Source organism: Anopheles merus, chromosome 2L, assembly GCF_017562075.2.
Source record: "Anopheles merus strain MAF chromosome 2L, AmerM5.1, whole genome shotgun sequence".
NCBI lineage: Eukaryota > Metazoa > Arthropoda > Insecta > Diptera > Culicidae > Anopheles > Anopheles merus.
The window spans coordinates 53,981,238-53,999,476 of NC_054083.1; the positions used below are offsets into that span (position 1 = coordinate 53,981,238).

An 18,239-nucleotide genomic window follows, 5' to 3' on the forward strand; every position below is an offset into this window, starting at 1 on the left:
TACAATCGGCTCTCGTGAGCGTAGGTAGTTTGTTTTGATCACTGAAACCTAGAGAGCGAGAGAGAATGAAAGAAATAGAGAGAAAGAAAGAAAGAGAGAAAGAGAGAAAGTGCGGCGTTTACCGAAGGATATGCTATTTCGATAAAAGTTCCAGAGGCTTTCTGTGTAAGGTATAAGCGCTTTATTTACTCAAATTTCCTTTTTCCCATCCGTCGCTTATACATTTTACTACTGTGTTGAGGGTGGTACGGAGGGTTGTGATTGTTGTTGGTATACAGGAAAAACTAACAAAAGAGACTATCTTTCCACTACTGTTTTCGGTAGATTGATTGACGAATTTGCGGTTCACTTTACGTCTCGTATGGCAGAAATGATGTTGCAGAGACGCATGGACTTTTTTTAGCCAATGGTTCTCGGTAGGTAAGTTTTCTTATCAAAATGTCGTTGACTTCGGAGGAATCGTAGCTTTAAGAATTATTCTGCTTTTGCAAGTATTTCGTTGTGTATTACACAGTACTGCTGGTAAGACCATGAATATGGCTCATAAGGTCAGCACAATGCAATCTGTGAAAAATATAAAATACCATGTAAAACTTACGATACTGTCCATTTTAACCAATTGGGCGGAGTGGATTAAAATCATACCTTAGACATAATGAAACCCATGTAGCTTAAATCCAGCATAAGAAACACAAGGCCAAACGGTATGTTCGAGGACCACCAAAGGACGGTTAGCAAAGAAATTATTTGTAGTGCAATATATAAAATGCAGGTGTAGGTCAGGATAGTTAGAATAGCTTTTTTATAAAGTATTATCAAGTTTAAGATGGTTGGCTTTTGCGAATTTGTAACATTTGTCTTTATGCTGTGTCGAACATTTGCAATATTCGGGGTGACGGTTGTCGATGCTTCCAAAATATCACCTCCTGCTGCTGGATAGTAACCCTGCGTTGGATAATGAAAGTGATTTAAATTGAAGAAGAAAAAAAATCAACACCTTCCGCAATACCTGCAGTTGGGCACATAGTTTAAAGATGTATTCGTTGAAGAGGATGGTAGTCATACATTTTAAATAAATCGAAATCACATAAGCTCGCGTTGAAATCTTCAGCAGTTTTATGACTGTTTTGATGTGTTCCTTATACGATTGAATTGCTGGTGGAAGGCCAAAAATATATTAAATTAAATTTATATTCAACATTTTCATGAAGATAAGGAAGATGGTCTTAAATTCACCTTCAATTTTGAAACTGTACGGTATAGAGCACAACTTCTGAAACGAGGTACTGCGTAACAGAACCTTAGCCTCAAAGTGAGACTTTTTTGGAATGTTCACAGAAGACATGTTTGACGGTTTTCACTATGTATCGATATCACAGAAACTTTAACTCCACTGGTCGAAAAATCTCGGCACTGTATTTAAAAATTCGAAAAGATCTTCATCTTTGCATTAAAGCAAATAGGAAATTCGACACACTCTCGTTCCGTCCTACGTGTTTACTACGACTGAGAAATCACTGCAGGTAGCAGCTCCGGTCGTGAGGATCATTTGCTGAAGATGTGTTGAATAAAGTCATACCGGACAATCGCAAAGTAGCGTCACAGATTAAGTGAGTGCTTTTGAGCAAGGAAGAGACGGCAACACTATTTGGGCGTACCGTTCAGAACTGATAACTTCTGACCTTTTGGCATTAAATATTCAATAACATGCATCTACTTGGTGTTGGCGGTGCACATGCTTTTCAAAGGTGGCAGCGAATCAACAGCGGTATGCGTTAACTGTTTTTTCTGGCAGAAAGGAAATATGGTTTCAAGCAAGCATATTTTATCCGGTCATTTTTTACTCCTATAAAGTTAAATTTTTGAAGGAGCTTTACGTTGCCAAAAATCACGTGAATGTTATTTCGATTCAATTACTTACCTAACATTCGACCTTATCGCTTCCTTATCGCTTGTGTTACACCGACCCACACAAGTATAGTGATTGTTAACATTTTTACAAATGGGTACGAGGCACATGTTGACCATTTCCTGTTTCTCGCCAATATCGTGTGATTTTAGTGAATCGATCGTAGTCGCAGTAATGCAGAATGCAATGATGTTTTTTTTTAATTTCATCTTACACTATACGGCCATTGTTTGTACCTAATAACAGGGCTCTGCTCAGTTAGCATTAAGCAAATCAATCCATCAATGTCAGCTGCTTGCCATGCTTGTGTGCTGCAATAAGCTTATTGTATATAAAATAGAACTTAATAAAAATAAAATAGGATATGTAATAAATTGATTTTGGACACGTGTAACGTATGTTGATTGTGATATATAAAGGATTTGTAGTAATACTAGCTAGCGGTAGATGGCGCCAGTGTCGGTCAATAAGAGCTGTCACGAAAGGTAGACAATGACATCAACAATGTCAAACAGGCAAATTGTGCTGCTTGGGCACTCGTCATTGATTTTTCTTGAAAAAAGGCAAAGAAGAAAAGGCTAAGAAAGATTATTAAGTTTATAAGTTAAGAAATAGCACAAAAATCGCTGCTAATACGTAGTAAAAACGTATGTAAATGTTTGTTTTGCATGTTTCGTGCTGTAATGTGTGTCTAGTTTTGTGTGTGCGTGTTTATTTGCTTGTGTACAAACGATATTTTGTAAAATAAATTTTCAACTAAAAGGTTGTATCGAACGTGTGCAAAAAAACATATTTTTTCCTTTTTTCGGTAGTTGTTGTAGCAAGGGAACTAAGAATGTTTTTAAGTTGAATTGTACCTATGCGAAGCAAATGTGAGTAGAAAAGGGCATTGGAGTGCCGAAGTGTCGCAAACAGGTGCATTTTCTTGCTGAAGCAGACAAGCTATCTTGTTTGGTATTGCACGGGACGCTGAATGCTGTAGGTTGGCTATTTACACCCCCAACATCCCCTGTTTCTAGCTGTTGCACATTTTGCAGTACAAGATGGATGGTATACATCATAATGTGTTATCAGAAGAACTTTTGTTGTTGTCATCAGGTAAAGAGTTTTTTCGTTCCGCAACAAGTTAGTGGCACTTGGATGTAAATAGAGGAAACTAACCGCATAATAAAACAAGGGCGACATTGTATCCAGGAATGTAAAGAATTTGTATACGATTGAAATGCATAATGGTGTGCTTGGGCTTAACCGTAGTCTTTGTGTGCTTGTTGGTAGTTTGTGTATTGCTTGAATATTAACAAGGGTCTCTTCTGCAGTAGCGCTCTTTTATCAAAATTTCACCGTTAATTGTAACAAAATGTTTCCTATTGTAGATGATGAGAATGACGCAGATTTGGTTATCGATTATTTGAGCGAAGATCAATCCATCACTCCGAAATGCCCGGAAGCTTCGGCTTGCCCTCAAGACATTGAGAATTACAATGATCTGAAGACAACAGGTGCGGGAAGCGTAATCGGATCGGCAAGAACGAACGGTAGCCACAGCAGTGACGCGATTACAAATAACCACAGCAACATGGTGCCAATTATCAGTGTCACCCCTCACAGCCCTGGAGCCAAGTTCAACTTTCTTGGTAAGTCGAAATAATATACTAGCGATATGCGAAGCAAAACAAACTTTAAAAAACATCCTTTTTGCAGAGGACACTCTTAATCAACTACAATGTCTCCGGGAAAGTGTAGCGCACATGAAAAATACCACACTACAAAATACAGCTCTAGGGGGCTCAACTGTATGTAGCTTTGCTGTTATTGATACTTAATAATGCGTTCCAGCAAGTGTTGATAACATCTAAATCTACTCCATCTCCCAAGGTATCCTCGACAAAGCTGTTTTCCTCATGTCCTTCGTTGCCAGATCTAACCATAGCCAACCCTATCAACGTTTGGCCGCATCACCATGTGCTGTATGGTTTAAACAATGATAGGCGAAAATCATGGACGGCTATCGAGGATTTAACAGAGTGCACAAAATCATCACACAAAAGGTTTGGTTGTCGTTATCGAAATGACGATAAAAAAGTAATCTAGCTCATTGTAATTGTAATTGCAGTGTCAGTTTGTCGAGTCTCGACAGTGAAGAGCAGGAATCGTTGCGCGCAGCAGAACGGCTTCATAATCGAACTAGTCGAAATAGTACGGGTGGAATTTCGACACATTCTTTAAATGAGGCTGAACTAGCGGTTAGTGTTGATAAGAAACAAAATAATCAAAATTGTTCGCATTCATGTTGGACACATGAATTTATATTGTTATATATATATATATATATATATTTGCAGAGAGACTTTGAGAAAGTAGTGGCCAAAAGAAATTTGGTTCCTGCGGTTCCAAGGATTCCGTTGCAGAAAAGCATATCGACTCCATCTATAGCTCCGGTTCGAAATCAAAATGTTAAGGAGGATAACCTAGTATCGTAAGTAGCCAATGTCCCCGTGCTTTGTTACTAAACATATTAGCTATCTTAAGGCAATCTCTCAGGTATAGCTGATGTGTGTTTTTCTTTCGACAATTTGGGTATATGATACCATTCCCTAGTTAAGCTGTGTAGTAATTCTTTATAGTTTGCAATATCAGATCTCACCATAATGCGATGTTTCAAATCCGGTTCCGTTCCCTGGGTGTAATATGAATTGGGTCCATCTAGCTATGAATTGAAATCCATGACAATTAACCATCGCATCCGCTCAAACTTATCGTACACAATTACACATCGCAAGTTGTTGTCAATCGTAAATTGGCTACAGTTTGATTTTGATCATTTGGAAAATCGGCTTGTTATGCTTTATAATGTTGTATTTTCCTTTCTTTCCCTACAAAAAATCCTAAAATGGCTAGTTCGAGGCATCTTTCTGACAGTGAAGATGAAACTCATGATCGATCACTACTTTGTGTGAGAGATAAAAAGTAAGTGTGCCGTGTTGTTTAATCGATTTTGATTGATGTTGAATATTTTTAAGCGTTTTTATACAACGACTGAAACACCTCTTCTTCACTAGTGCCGCGTTACTATCCGATGTAATGTGAATGTAGTTGGTAGTTTGTTCATGTTTTACTGTCACACTAATGCTCGTACTTCTTTCAAAAGATTTCACATTTATTGGTTTGGGCCTATACCAATGATATGCCCATTCGCTATATTATACTCTATACCTCTCTACTTCTTCTTGGGTTCCTATCTAGATTCTTACACTGGTCTAGATGATGTAACTATAATCGTTTGTTGTATTTCTTTTAAAGGCCGGAGCAGGCTGACCATTTTTATCTTTTTTATGCTTTACCGATGTTTTTAATGTGTGTGTATATTTCATCCTTACATCGAATAAAGTAATTAATATAACGGTTCATAAATACTTATGCAGAGGGTTTGGTTGAAATATTTTTCGTTTCTATGGTATGGTTTGGATAAGCTGATCAAATTGATAAGTTAAACTGACGATTTCCTTTCTTTCTACAATACACTTCCAATTTAGTGAGGAATATCCCGAGCATCATGAAAAACGGCGTAAACGTGGGTCGTTATTCTTTCGTAAGAAGAAAGATAAATCAAAAACAAAAGGACAATCTTCTGTTTGTGACGGTTTGTATAAAAATCTGTTTTACACGTAGTAAGTAATTTGATATTAATGCTAATATTTCCTTGTAGCATGCGGAGCTGTAATAAACCTGGCCACATACAAAGAGCATGCCGTAGAATGCAAAGCAAAAATTGCAAAGGTATGTTTGAAGCATACTATCCTTCTGCACTGTACATCCATTGCATTAAATGAAATGATATATTTCTCTTCCTCTCTTTTCCAGAAATACTTTCAAGCTCAGCCAAAACCTAGCTCCAACAAGAAGAGCTCTGCCAACAGGTAATTAGATATTGTTTAAAGACGCTTTCTATGTCATGAACAATTTTTAGAAATTGAAATTGGCTGCATCAGTTTCATTCTAAACCGTATTGTAATGAGCCTGTCCATATATTAAATTTATATAAATAATGGATTACATTTTGGCCTGCAAATAATTTGGGTTTAATTTTTCTAATTTTCAATATACAAAAAGATTTGATTAACAAACACGCAATTAGTGTCGCAAGACCGCTTAAATAAGGATTAAACTAAATTAAAACAAATTCCATGCATCCTTAATGAAATATTTGTACTTTTGCTTTTGATTATGAATAAATTTTTTGCATTGGTATGAACGTTGAAATTAGTTAAAAACTATGTTTTAGGAATGCATTTTCCAGTTGGTATAGTTTCTACGTTAATAACTCTGGCAAATAAACAAACTCGAATAATATCACTTACATTGTGAATGAGCTTGCTTTAAGCCTTATATATCTTATATTTCGCCGTACGTTTGAGTATTAATTTCAACGTAATGTTTGGTTGCTTTTTATTGTATCAGTTCCGTTCCTAATTTAAGCTTGAAAGCTAATAATAAGTAGTTGTAATTTACGGCATGAACTATAGAAAATGATGCAAGAGTATGTGCGCTATTCACACAAGCAGTCGATAGTTAATGCTAATTCGCTTTGTATCATTATTGGTATACAAGATATTAGCCTTTTTTATTGTTGCCCAAGCAAAAGAAAGCAGTTAAGAATGTACAGTACGTGTTGGTCTTTTTTGAAGGTCACAGTTGGAACTAGTGCTAATACGAAACTGTCTTCTCTTGTCAGTTTGTTATGTTTTATACGGACTTATTGATCTACTAATGGTATATGTTGAGTTAGTATCCAGTTTCTGTGTCATATGTTTCATCAGCCGGGCAGTTATTTACTATCTATGAAAATTTAAACTCTGGGTAAAAATCTATTAAATGATCACAAATGTCTTTATTCTTATGTATTACTAACGCTAACCACCATTATGCATATTGCATTGTGTTAAAAATTAAAAAGTGGCAAAAAAATGACTGGATGTTACTCTCCGTGGCGATTGGTTGCTAACAAATTAGGCGTGGTATCACAACACGCTAGGTAACGCTAGTAAAAAACTTTTCATTCACTAACAACCTGATTATCTATCTATCTTCATTACCACCGCTATCCTTTTACTCCATAGTCTTCTTGTGAAGAAAACTATTGCTTTTTCCCTTCGAAAAATAAACACATTCTATCTCTTCTCTGTTCAGCGGTAGAATTCCTGAAACAATGGTAGATAAATCTCTCACTATTTCTCTTCTCTTCATCTCTATTAAACTTTCCTATTTGTCCGTATCTGTCTTCAACAAGCAATAAAATGCTACATCTTTCTGCTATGTTTGTGCGTGCAATTGGTACATGCATTTACAGTAAGACGCTATCGATCGAAGCCTGATAACTATCCTGCCGCCCTTGATCTTTGTTTCTAGATTGCATTATTGCATTTGAACTTCATTCATACATAGATAAGCTGTTAGCTATGGTTATTATGTGTATTCGCAACAAAATGTGTGCATTGTTTTATATTTATAATTGTTTATATTAAAGAAAGAAAATGAAGGAACAGGCAACGCAGCTAGTATTTTATTTTGCTGCTATTTTTGGATTATTATCCAAAAAAGGCTTCTAAAGAAAGTAAGCAAAATGGAAAGATAAATGAGCTAACATATTTGAGACTGAACAAACAAGCTTAAAGTAACAGCGGCAAGGCGAGATCGTTTTTTTTACATTTCTTATAGAAGACCGTACTTAAAGCACATGTTTCTTTACTATACTGTCTGTTTTTTCTCTTCAATCTCTTCTGTATTCTCAATTGCAATCTTAAAAACCACATTCCACTGCGCACTCTCTTCTCTAAATATGTTTTAAAACATAGCGGCAGCAAATCGATGCCGATGTGTTCTACCCTTTTCAGAACTCTGCTATATTTTCTCTTTTATTTGCTATTTGCAACTTTTGTTTGTGTGTTATGATCTTCGTTATTTGCTTTGCAATTTTCTGTTGCGGACCGTGTGGTCATTTTTTTTATTTATACGTTTTCATGTGTTTTTTGTATTTACTTTCGCTTGCTATAGCCACAATTCCTCGCAACACGATGATCAGGGTAGAGACTATTATGATGGAAACGTGCATAATGATAACGCTAAGTGAGTATATATTGAATAGAAAAAGAAAGATATCTTTAAATGAGTTTGTGTCATCTTTTGCTCTCTTTTTGTAACTTTTTTATAACTATGAATGTATTTGTATTGAGTATTTATTTTTCCTACATCATAAAAGGATCTCATTATTTTAATGCATTATGAAATAATACACAAAGCATATCTAAAACATTAAAATCGCATGAAGAAAATGTGTATATGTCGATGCTTCAAGATCATCGAATTATTTTATTAAATATTCAATACACAGTACCGGTGTGCGGTGACGATGCTTCATCTGCTGGTACTGATATCTAGGAAAACGTGAATTCAAACTTATGCATTCGTTACTTGCATTGCAGTTATTCTGACGACGTGCCGCTAATAAGAGACGAATTTCTGCACGAAGCGCCTATTGGACCTCATGATCTGGGTGCTGAACCTATCTTAGGCGTTGCAATCGATGAACATGACTCGTGGAGCCCCAGTGTCCCCAAAGAAGTTGTTAAAGCATTAAAAGATAAACAGGTGAGTAGTATATGTTGGAGAAAATACGGATTCGTTGTAATATGTTGTTGAAACCTCCCAATACTTTATTATCATTTTCTCTGATTGTTTAGGTGAAACGACAAGAACACATTTATGAATTTATCATGACTGAGAAGCATCATGTTCAAACTTTACTAGTCATGCAGAAGGTATTTGTGGAGAGTCTTCAGAAACACTTCAGCCATCTGAACCTAGAACGGATGTTTCCCCGACTTGTTGAGTTAACCGAGTTACATACGGGATTTCTTCGTAAGCTGAGATTAAAACAAAGAGAACATCACGTAGTTGACAGCATCGCCGACATCTTGCTCGATTTCTTTTCCTCTATGTCGGCTCAAAAGCTTAAAAGCGCTTATGGTGAATTTTGTTCAAATCATCGATCTGCATTGGATACGTTCAAGTGTTATATGACTGGCGACAACGTTTTTGCTGAATGGTATAAGCATTGTCAGCAGAATCCACTTTTAAAGAAGAAAGGCATTCCTGAGTGTATTCTGTTTGTCACTCAGCGCTTAACTAAATACCCTTTATTGATCGATCCGTTGTTGAAGAGTTCTCGCGAGGATAAAATTGAACAAGAGAAGCTACAGAAAGCGATGTCGCTGGTAAAAGAGATACTAGTTGATGTGGATGCTAGGGTGGCCGATAAGGAGAAAGAGGATCGTCAATTAGAGATATTCAAAAGAATCGATGCCAAGTCTTGTGCTACATTTAAAAAGGACAAATTCAAAAAGTCGGACATAATATCGTGCAACAGAAAATTGAGGTAAATACTGAAAGGGGATACTTTAACGAATGGATATAGATATGAAATGACTATCCGTTACAGATTTGAGGGAGTGGCCACTCTGATGCAAGGACGATCGAAAATGCAGACCGTACTGGTGGTTGTCTTGTCGGATTGTCTATTTTTTCTTTTGGAAAACTCGCATAAATATTCATTTTTCACTCCCGAGAATAAGGTATGCCTGTTATGGTCCTTTATCGATGTAACGCATCAGTCTAATCGAACCCGATGTTTAATGTATATTTGTTTGTTTTTCAGGCTGGTGTTGTTTCATTGCAAAAGCTTTTAATTCGCGAAAAGGCTGGTACAGAATCAAGAGGTATTTACATAATATCTTCTAATCCGGCTTATCCGGAAATGTACGAACTGAAGGTACAAAATCCAAAAGATAAAAATGTATGGATTCAATCAATACGGTACGGGCATTATAATTTGGTTGTAGTATTTGCATATTTCATGCCTGACGTAATCATTTTGGTTTTTATTTTTTGTTTGCTATAGCGCTGCTGTCATCGACTGTCCCTCGGATGAGTCGGAAGCAGAAGACTACATGAGCATGGAACAGCGACAAAAAATCATAGATCTGAAGCAAGCCAATATGAGAGAAATAATTTGTAAGTATATTATTTATTACGAAAGCAACTAAAGTATGTGTCGTTATTAGAACTGTGTCATATTGTGTTGTCACATCAAAAGAATTAAGCTACACTTGCTGTAAATTAGTATTAAAAAAGAAACCTCTATCTCTGGCTAGATTGCACCTTTCTTCAACTGATTTAAATGGCTTAATCTATTGAACTGTGTTATGTTTAAATAAATGGCAGATCTAATGTGATAGCATTTCATAATGGAAATTATTTATTCGTGGCGCATAATTGTATGGCATATTTAAAACATGTAATCCCTACGTACTATTAAAATCTCGTGAGAACATGTTATAGTATTTTACATTGCATTGAATACATGTGATGTACATATACAAGTACAATAATGCGATAGTTCGACATACTGTTAACATGGAAGATAGACAACAAAGCATATTTTGATACATTTGACTTATTGCTTTTTTGGAATTTTTTCAAATATTTTGCTATTAATTCGTACATTTTTGACTTTTTCAAAGACATTCTGAATACTTAACGTAACTTTGCGCCTTAAGAAATGTATGGCTATTTATTCCTATGTTAGTAAAGTGGCAAAAAGATCTTTATACACGACGTGTTTGAAAACGACATCGAATGCTAACAAAATGACAGTCTTATATAGCTAGGAATTGGTGTACTAAATAGATTGCTTGTTCTGTTTCTAACATTTCTACGCTGAAGCTCTCGGAACAACCGAATTGGAAGGTAATATTCTAAATCTTCGATTGATCGCGTCGTATATTATTTAGCATTAATATTGTATAAGTGGAGTGCATGAGCAGTTTTGGCATATTTCAAAGTTTTATTGACCTTTTATGTAGTTTTTTTTGTTTTTAATTAGATTGAATTTAAACACTGTGATATCTATTGATGATAACGTATGAGCAAATCATAATGAGGGTTAACAATATTAGTTCAATCCAGTGAAATCTACAGAACAATTAACCCCCACCCCTCCTTTCCACAGGTAAAATGCGACAGAAAGACTTTGAGCAAGCCATATTGCTCGAAGAAAAAATTGCACTACAGCTGAGCTTGTTGCTGGATAATGAGCAAAACGCTGAGCAGCTGGGTCCCGCTGTAGAGTCTTTTATCTCGAACTACGGATCGTATAGAGATCTTATTTCCGATGACTGTGATACTATAGAAATATGGAAACGGGTGTTGAACTCTATTCAAGAAATAAGTTCTCTGGCTTCATCGCTCTATACGGCTGCTACGGGATTACCGCTATCTAGGTCCAGTAGCTCGGTTGGCGAACGTCAGAGTGAGTTGTTTATTTCTCCTACTTTACCAAAACGAGCAGAAACGTTTGGTGGATTTGACGAACGTCGATCCAAGCAACTAATCACAGCTGCAGGAACTGGCGGTGGTAATTTGACAATGCACAGTGTCAACTCAAGAGATGCCGTACTTTCAACATTATCTGCTGGATATTTTACCAACCGCGAAACGTATGAGAAACGCGAACAACAGACAAATGCTCATTCCTCGTCCTCCCCGTTGGACGTGGAGGCATTGTTGATGCTGGCTAATCCGTACGGTCAGCAGAAACTTTTGGGCAGCAGCAACGCCACAGAGGGGATCACATCTGATCTAGCCAAAGATCAGAATTACGCAGCATTACACGTATCACATCATTTGCATACCCTGCTTTGCATTATTTCACAACAAATGACAACTATTCAGAGCCTGCAACATCAGTTAAACAATTATCGCGAAAATCCAAAAACTTTGTATCGGCATAACGACCAGCTGGAAGAGCTGCGGAACTTACAGGATAAATTACAAGAGGAAAAGACAGCTTGGCAAAAGCAAAAAGAACAAGAGGAGCGAGAACTCGAAGAAACTAAAAAGTCACAAAAAGCACAACAGGAACAAATACGAGCGGAGCAGGAAGATATCAGACAGCAACGCGAACAGTTGTATCGCAAGATGGAAATATTATCCAGCCAAGGACTATTACTTTCACCCAGCGTAAGTATACTTTGCATTGTTTGAACAATTTGATTTCGATATCATTTTATATTTTGCACTCACACTCATGATCATACAATACCAACAATTGTAGGTTGCGCTACCAATACCAACCGGGGTAGTTACTTCTTTAGACGAGGCTCTAAGCGTTAGTGAAGAGCATCACGTTGATAGTGCGTTCGCTGGAAGCATCCCGGCAAGTTCGATGATTGGATCTTCTGTTACAATTGATCGCAAAAAGGATAAATGGCGAACAGCAAGCAGTGCGTATTGTATTGGAAAATGTAACGTTTTGGATTTAATTTGATTGTAAAATTTCTTTCAACTGTATTTTAGTCACGAAGACACCTCCAGCTAACTTAGTGAGCGCAACCAATGCAGCAAAGATCAATGCAACAAACATAAAACAGCAGCTCCCGTTAAAGCTATCCTCGTTATCTAGGTAAGGCTTAAGGGTAAGGGATGAGCGGAGGGAATTCATTATTTAAAAATTATATGTTTGTTGTAGTACAAAGGCTGGTTCTACTGCATGCAACATGGTAATGTCACCAAACAGTGGTAATGTAGCTGCGGCTGCTCATGGAACAAATAGTGGTGTGACACAAATGTTTCCCTTGAAACTTGCAGACAAAAAGGTATGCGTGGTGTTCGTTAGTTGAAATTGTACATTGTATTAATGGTGCATTTATTGTTAAGATTTCTTCCACTGGTACTCCGAATCATTCACGAACCGGCAGCAGTCCTGCCGTGATACAGCAGCAAATTCAAGTACAATCGGGCAATCCTGCTACTAGGTATGTCTTCTATAATTACCTAATTTTACGTTCTTTTGTGCTAATGTTATTGATGTAATGTGCAGAACCAATACCTATCCAAAAATACCTGAACGCTTTCGCTTAAGAAGTTCGGACAACTATCCTCTTTCATCTGGCACCACGGCTAATTCGCCTGTTCCTCAAACGTATCAGTATTCGCCGTCGACACATTCTATGGGAGCAATGTCTTCGACTCCTCCGCCACTCGTTCCTGCTAGAAACACGGCTCACCACGAATCAACGCATCAGCGTACTTCCTCGCCAATATCCTCCCGTCATCCTAGCCTGCAATCTCCTCCTAAATCATCTGACACTACGACAAGTAAAAGTGACAGCAACAACAAAGCCAAAGAGGAAGAAGTTATGTACTTTTGATATACGCCAGTCGAGGTAGAAATCTAAGAACATACCATTCTGCTTTGGTTTTCGTCAATAGGTAAACAAACATTCCGCTTCATCATTTCTCGTCATGATTTAGACTTCTTTTTAAAACACTGAGCTCAGCTGTATGAGTATTAGTTGGTGTGACTGAAACCCCCCAAAAAGAAACATGCAATTCAATAGGTGATGGAGAGTTACTGTACTTAATTCTACATTATGGCCTATATCAAGTATTTTACGTAATGGTTATGAAAGGCCATTAGGAATGAATGTTACATTAATGTCAAATATATGTGTTATTGAGATGTGCTGCTAATTGATAAAACGTGTATGACATCAATACGATGTAAAATGTGGGTAGCGATGAGAACTGTTGTATTGAAGTAGAGCGACTTTAGTGATAGCGTGAAAAATAGTGTTAGTTGAACGTGTTTTATATGTTTTATGGACATGCGACTAACAAGAAGGATTAGTATGATATGTTTTCTGCGATGATATCTATCATGAGTAACGAAGCGTATATTAATAATTCAACAAAAAATCGTGTTTCGTCAACATTTTAACCCATTTTTTTTTATTACCGCGCGCGTCTGTTTGTCGATCCTTCAATCACACTGCTCGACACACTTTTGTTTGGAATCACCGAACCTTCCATTACTACTACTCCTATCTACTTAGCACAACTTCTTATGAGTGATGAACAGTTGGAACTAAAACTGATTTATTGATACTGTGATGACGTTTTTGTCGGTTTGAGAAATCGTAAAAAAGTATTTCCCCCCCCCCTGAACTAGCAGAGACTAGAAAGATATATGAATTTTATTATTCTTCAACCGGTTCGCCCATGCACATCAATGGCAGTATGTGTTCATGGTAACTCCTATGTAGAATGTACCTAGAACTATATAATGCAAGCATGACTGTAAGACTGTACTGAACAAAAACTAGCCCTGTTTTAATTAAATGCGTAATTGTTAGCAAGAATAGTACTGGATTTCTATTCAATATTTGAAACTGTATATTCTACAAAGTGTATTAAAATACAACATTGCGTCGAAAAAAAAACGATATACTAACGTACATTAACACATACCCAACAAACGCACATGTACACTACAATCACTTAGGGACAATATATAGTAAATCACAAAACATCCTAAAAGAAATGAAAGGAAATTGTTTTTGCATTACTTCCTCTACTACTGCTATTACTGCTATTACAAATACCACTTAAAATAATACCGATAATAATAATAGTGTTTAGTAGCAGTATAAAAGTATAAAGTAAAGCAAACCATTTGATTTAAACAAACAATCTGCCAAGGTAAAAGATGGTTAAAAAACAATATCTGTGTACAGACAAAAGCAAACCAAATGACGGAGGGTATGAAAAAAAAACGCTACAAAGGATATCCTCAAAACTACAATGCTCTGTTTAGCTAACTTCTTGACAATACAATTATTGAATTTTATAAATGGTTAATAATGAAATGTTGCTATAAAAGAAATCTTAAATCAAACGAACGCTAGGAATGAAAATGAAGAAGCTCAACGTGTAGTACGAATGAGTATGAATATTAAGGGCTAGCAGAAAGCAAAAGAATGGCATATAGGAATCAACACTCGTAAGCAAACAAAATCATGCGAGTAACAAAAAACAAATAATATGCATATGAAATAGAATGGCCGCCTGCGGCCAACAAGATTCCACACTACTCGAATGCAATCACCAATGTGAAAGTTGTGTACTATTACGTAAATAAAATGTATTTGTAATATGATTAAGAACACAAGAGAACATAAACTCCCTTCGCATATGAACCATTCTTTTACAACCCCCTTCGCAAGTGTACATTATAAGAGTTTCGTCTAGTTTTGAAGGTAGAACACAAAGCTCCATTTTATCGGAACATATATTCAAACATATGAATACAAATGTGTTAATGCATACATTCATGTATATAAACCCTATGTATAGCATATGATGGCGTATCAAGTAATATGAAAAAGACTATAAACTGCTCAATCATTTTACACACTATTTATATCGAGAAACGGAAACAAACACTGAAGCGCTAAAGCCTTTGGCACATGTTGTTAACATTCCTTCCTACATTGTTCTTTAGACATGAGAAACTCAATAATCATATTTATTGAAATGATCGTTGAAAGCCTAGTGCGCCTCCTAAGCTATGGATCTGGTGATAAGATGATGTATGTAACATGTTGTGTTCTGTTGCAGAATGCCAATTGCAGGCAAAAAATAAAATAAAAATGGAGAAAACATGCTTTGTATCCACATTCCACTGCATTGTTCTAATCAGTCCCATCATGTAAGCATGCTCAGCTCGCATTAAGTTGATCAGAAACCGGTCTCAAACGAAAAGATTTCTTATCTACCACCTACAGAACCGTACAGTAACGCTGTTCCCGTTTAGTTAATTTACCTTCGCTAATGTGGTTTAACTGTTTGTACTATGTTGAAGGTAGGGTGGCGTTTCAACGAATACTTTGTTGGATAGCACACAACAGTAGACGTTAGAAAGCGAAGAAGGAACGAGCATATTGTGTCACTCAATCCACCGAATTTCTCTACTAGAAGGAAAAGAACACTGCAAAACAATCATGAATTTAGACTGTCAAGAATGTAACGGCTTATTCAAATGTCAAATAGAATGGGTAGCGTGTATCGTGTAATAAGCCAGAAAAAAAACTGTTAAACCAGGCGAAGAGAAAGGTATATTTAAAAAAGACAAATACTTTAAATTGTTACGAAATAATTGTATGTGAAGAAAACAACAGGCGGAGTAACTATCGCTGCAGACAGACGTGTGTATCCGTAGTAGGATTTGTGTTGACTTCACTCACTCGATGGATTAGTAGTGGATCTTCTATAAAATTTTAACAAACAATCGTTGCCTGGGTCATTAGTGACAATACAGAATGTTGAACAAACTTTGTCTTCAGAAGCAACTATTTCTTCCTCCTTACTTCTTAATCCCTTACAAAGGATGAATATATACTATATATATTGCACATTATATTGCATAATATTTTAACAGTTAATGTATTTACGCGATCAGTATTGTTGTCTGATGAGTGTTACATACCCACCCACTCCCCCCCGGACATACACGCGCATACACACATCCATGCATTCACGACACGTATTGGACACACACAATCAGGCCAACACACTACACACAACATACCAGCGAACAGCTTAAGCAAACGACGATGTACCATTATGAATCAGTTGAGTAGTGAAGATTATTTGAAGAAATAAATGTACCAGTACCACAAACGGACTAATCAATTGAACTGTAAACCATGTACACAGCAAACAAAAGAAACATGGAATGCAGCTGAAAAACAGCTCCTGCTACTTGCCACACACACACACACGTACACACATACAAATTTTCGACGGCGGAAATGTTATTGAAATGTTATCATTCAATCACTGTTGAAATGTTAGAATAAATATGAACGAACAGATGAGAAACTCAATAACCGATTGTAGAGCGGAATGTTATTTTCGATCGTTTCGTTTTTGGTCCCTTCTTATCAACTGGTGCAAAAATAAAGAGGAAAAGAAAAATGTATTCATCATCGTGTCGTGTTCGGGAAGCATTCTATGACGTTTTTTTTAAATAATCGAATGGAGTAAATTTTTTCGTAGTGGCTTGTCACTGTTTTTAAGCTGATTAGAGCCACATTACATCATGAGCTTTGATCGTCACTTTGGTTCGGACATGGCTTACCGCAACAATAAAAATATTGCTTGGGATCGTGATCAAGGATGAAATGAATTGAATGGTCATTTGAAGCGTGATCATCTAGAACACACATTAAAAAAAACGGACCCAAGAGTGGTGGATGGACTAATGAGCGTGGTAAAAAGCACGGAAAGGAAGCACCACACGCGCAGACCGTTGATAGTGCTTATCAAAAAAAGGTCCATATTTCGTTCAATTATTTCAGGCTCTTTGCACTCATCGTATATCAGTCTGAACGCTGCAGAGTCGAGTGGGGTTCTCGATGATCAATGCTTAGTACTACGTGACGACTGGATCGACAGGGATCGTATCTGACCAGATCAAAGGAGTCAGGAAAGCAACGGCATGGATAATTGGCATAACGCCCTTTTATGGATGAGTTGGTTTTTTGGGTTGTGTGTTTTGGTAAGTACCATCATGCATCTTGCATTGTGATGGACCCATATTTCACGGCTGTGTGGTTCTACCTTTCCAGCTATACGTTTGCACCGTAAGGGCCAGTCTTAAGCAGTGGAAAGGGCGGTTTGGGCAAGCGGTAACATTGAAGCCGAATCCAGCAGGTTCGAACAGCGCCAGTGGACTCCGGTGTGTGGGCGCTCTAGAGCCAATGTTTCACAATTTCTGTTATGTACATATTTTCTAGGAAACTTGCCCGTATCGGTATACGTAATTGAACCCGACACAAAGCATGGACCATGCATTGTTCATTTAAATTACGACAGTTTGTTGAAAGACTCGAAGCCTGCGAAATCGAAACTAGAACTCCTTGATACCGTTCAGCACGGAAGTACGGTTAATTTAGTTGGCAATATTTGATAGCAATTGATTTAGTGTGATTTAGTGTTGCATAGGATAGTAGTAGTAATATTTAACGTAATAAAAATTAAACCCGCTTCAAAATTCATTCCTGCGTGTCGGCGACCTAGACGTTTGCCACCCAACAAGATCAGCTGTCATCGTGAACTGTCATCGCGCGGAATAACAACGAAGCAAAACAACGAATAGTGGTGATTGGTTTTCCCCCGAAAGAGAAGCTGCAAGGTGAGTTTGTGAAGCGGTTCCTGTATTTAAGAAGTTTAGTAAACACCCTTAACAAACACCATACTTGCTGGCCACTAGCGGTATACTTCCTATTCCTACTGATTAACGGCTATGAAGGCTAAATACTGATGTAGAGCCCAAAAAGCAGAAAGCTCTGTCGGCTGGAAATACACGGCCGCTTCATTAATGTGTGTATGGTTGAGTGCGATTATTATACTATTGCGGTAGCCCTCACATAGA

The 18,239-nt window shown here is 37.1% G+C and overlaps 2 protein-coding genes across 11 annotated transcripts; one reads left to right on the plus strand and one right to left on the minus strand.

Annotated features, from left to right (window-relative positions):
* Positions 1 to 166: 166 nt before the first annotated feature.
* LOC121592957 lies at positions 167 to 1,592 on the minus strand. The gene is made up of 4 exons (XM_041914926.1): positions 1,237 to 1,592; positions 1,010 to 1,155; positions 646 to 945; positions 167 to 564 (listed from the first exon to the last, which is right to left on the minus strand). Exons 1-4 carry the CDS (start codon positions 1,343 to 1,345, stop codon positions 550 to 552), a joined length of 570 nt encoding a protein of 189 aa, XP_041770860.1. The 5' UTR covers positions 1,346 to 1,592; the 3' UTR covers positions 167 to 549.
* An 863-nt stretch (positions 1,593 to 2,455) lies between these two features.
* LOC121592951 (rho guanine nucleotide exchange factor 18) lies at positions 2,456 to 17,862 on the plus strand. 10 transcript variants are annotated; one of them, XM_041914911.1, is made up of 28 exons: positions 2,456 to 2,556; positions 2,722 to 2,781; positions 2,929 to 3,007; positions 3,283 to 3,543; positions 3,611 to 3,702; positions 3,785 to 3,957; positions 4,023 to 4,152; positions 4,252 to 4,385; positions 4,808 to 4,876; positions 5,443 to 5,549; positions 5,616 to 5,686; positions 5,771 to 5,826; positions 6,864 to 6,941; positions 7,961 to 8,032; positions 8,389 to 8,554; positions 8,647 to 9,341; positions 9,405 to 9,537; positions 9,621 to 9,778; positions 9,864 to 9,976; positions 10,688 to 10,711; positions 10,974 to 11,983; positions 12,078 to 12,246; positions 12,320 to 12,425; positions 12,492 to 12,618; positions 12,680 to 12,777; positions 12,843 to 17,363; positions 17,434 to 17,518; positions 17,602 to 17,862. In XM_041914911.1, the coding sequence occupies exons 3-26, from the start codon at positions 2,953 to 2,955 to the stop codon at positions 13,171 to 13,173; spliced, it is 4,428 nt and encodes a 1,475-aa protein (XP_041770845.1). In that variant the 5' UTR covers positions 2,456 to 2,556; positions 2,722 to 2,781; positions 2,929 to 2,952; the 3' UTR covers positions 13,174 to 17,363; positions 17,434 to 17,518; positions 17,602 to 17,862. The 10 variants fall into 10 exon arrangements, with proteins under 10 accessions (XP_041770845.1, XP_041770843.1, XP_041770842.1 ...); XM_041914909.1 differs by having other exon boundaries at positions 2,457 to 2,556; positions 2,722 to 3,007; XM_041914908.1 differs by having other exon boundaries at positions 2,459 to 3,007; positions 12,843 to 17,075; positions 17,164 to 17,363.
* Positions 17,863 to 18,239: the final 377 nt, after the last annotated feature.

Coding starts and splice junctions, on each gene's coding strand:
- LOC121592957 (XM_041914926.1), bottom strand. CDS start 1,345: ATGTCTTCTGTGAACATTCCAAAAAAGTCTCACTTTGAGGCTAAGGTT. Junction 1,156..1,236: donor GTACAGTTTCAAAATTGAAG/GTGAATTTAAGA, acceptor GCCTTCCACCAG/CAATTCAATCGTATAAGGAA. Junction 946..1,009: donor AACTATGTGCCCAACTGCAG/GTATTGCGGAAG, acceptor TATCCAACGCAG/GGTTACTATCCAGCAGCAGG.
- LOC121592951 (XM_041914911.1), top strand. CDS start 2,953: ATGGATGGTATACATCATAATGTGTTATCAGAAGAACTTTTGTTGTTG. Junction 3,958..4,022: donor ACAAAATCATCACACAAAAG/GTTTGGTTGTCG, acceptor TTGTAATTGCAG/TGTCAGTTTGTCGAGTCTCG. Junction 5,550..5,615: donor ACAATCTTCTGTTTGTGACG/GTTTGTATAAAA, acceptor ATTTCCTTGTAG/CATGCGGAGCTGTAATAAAC.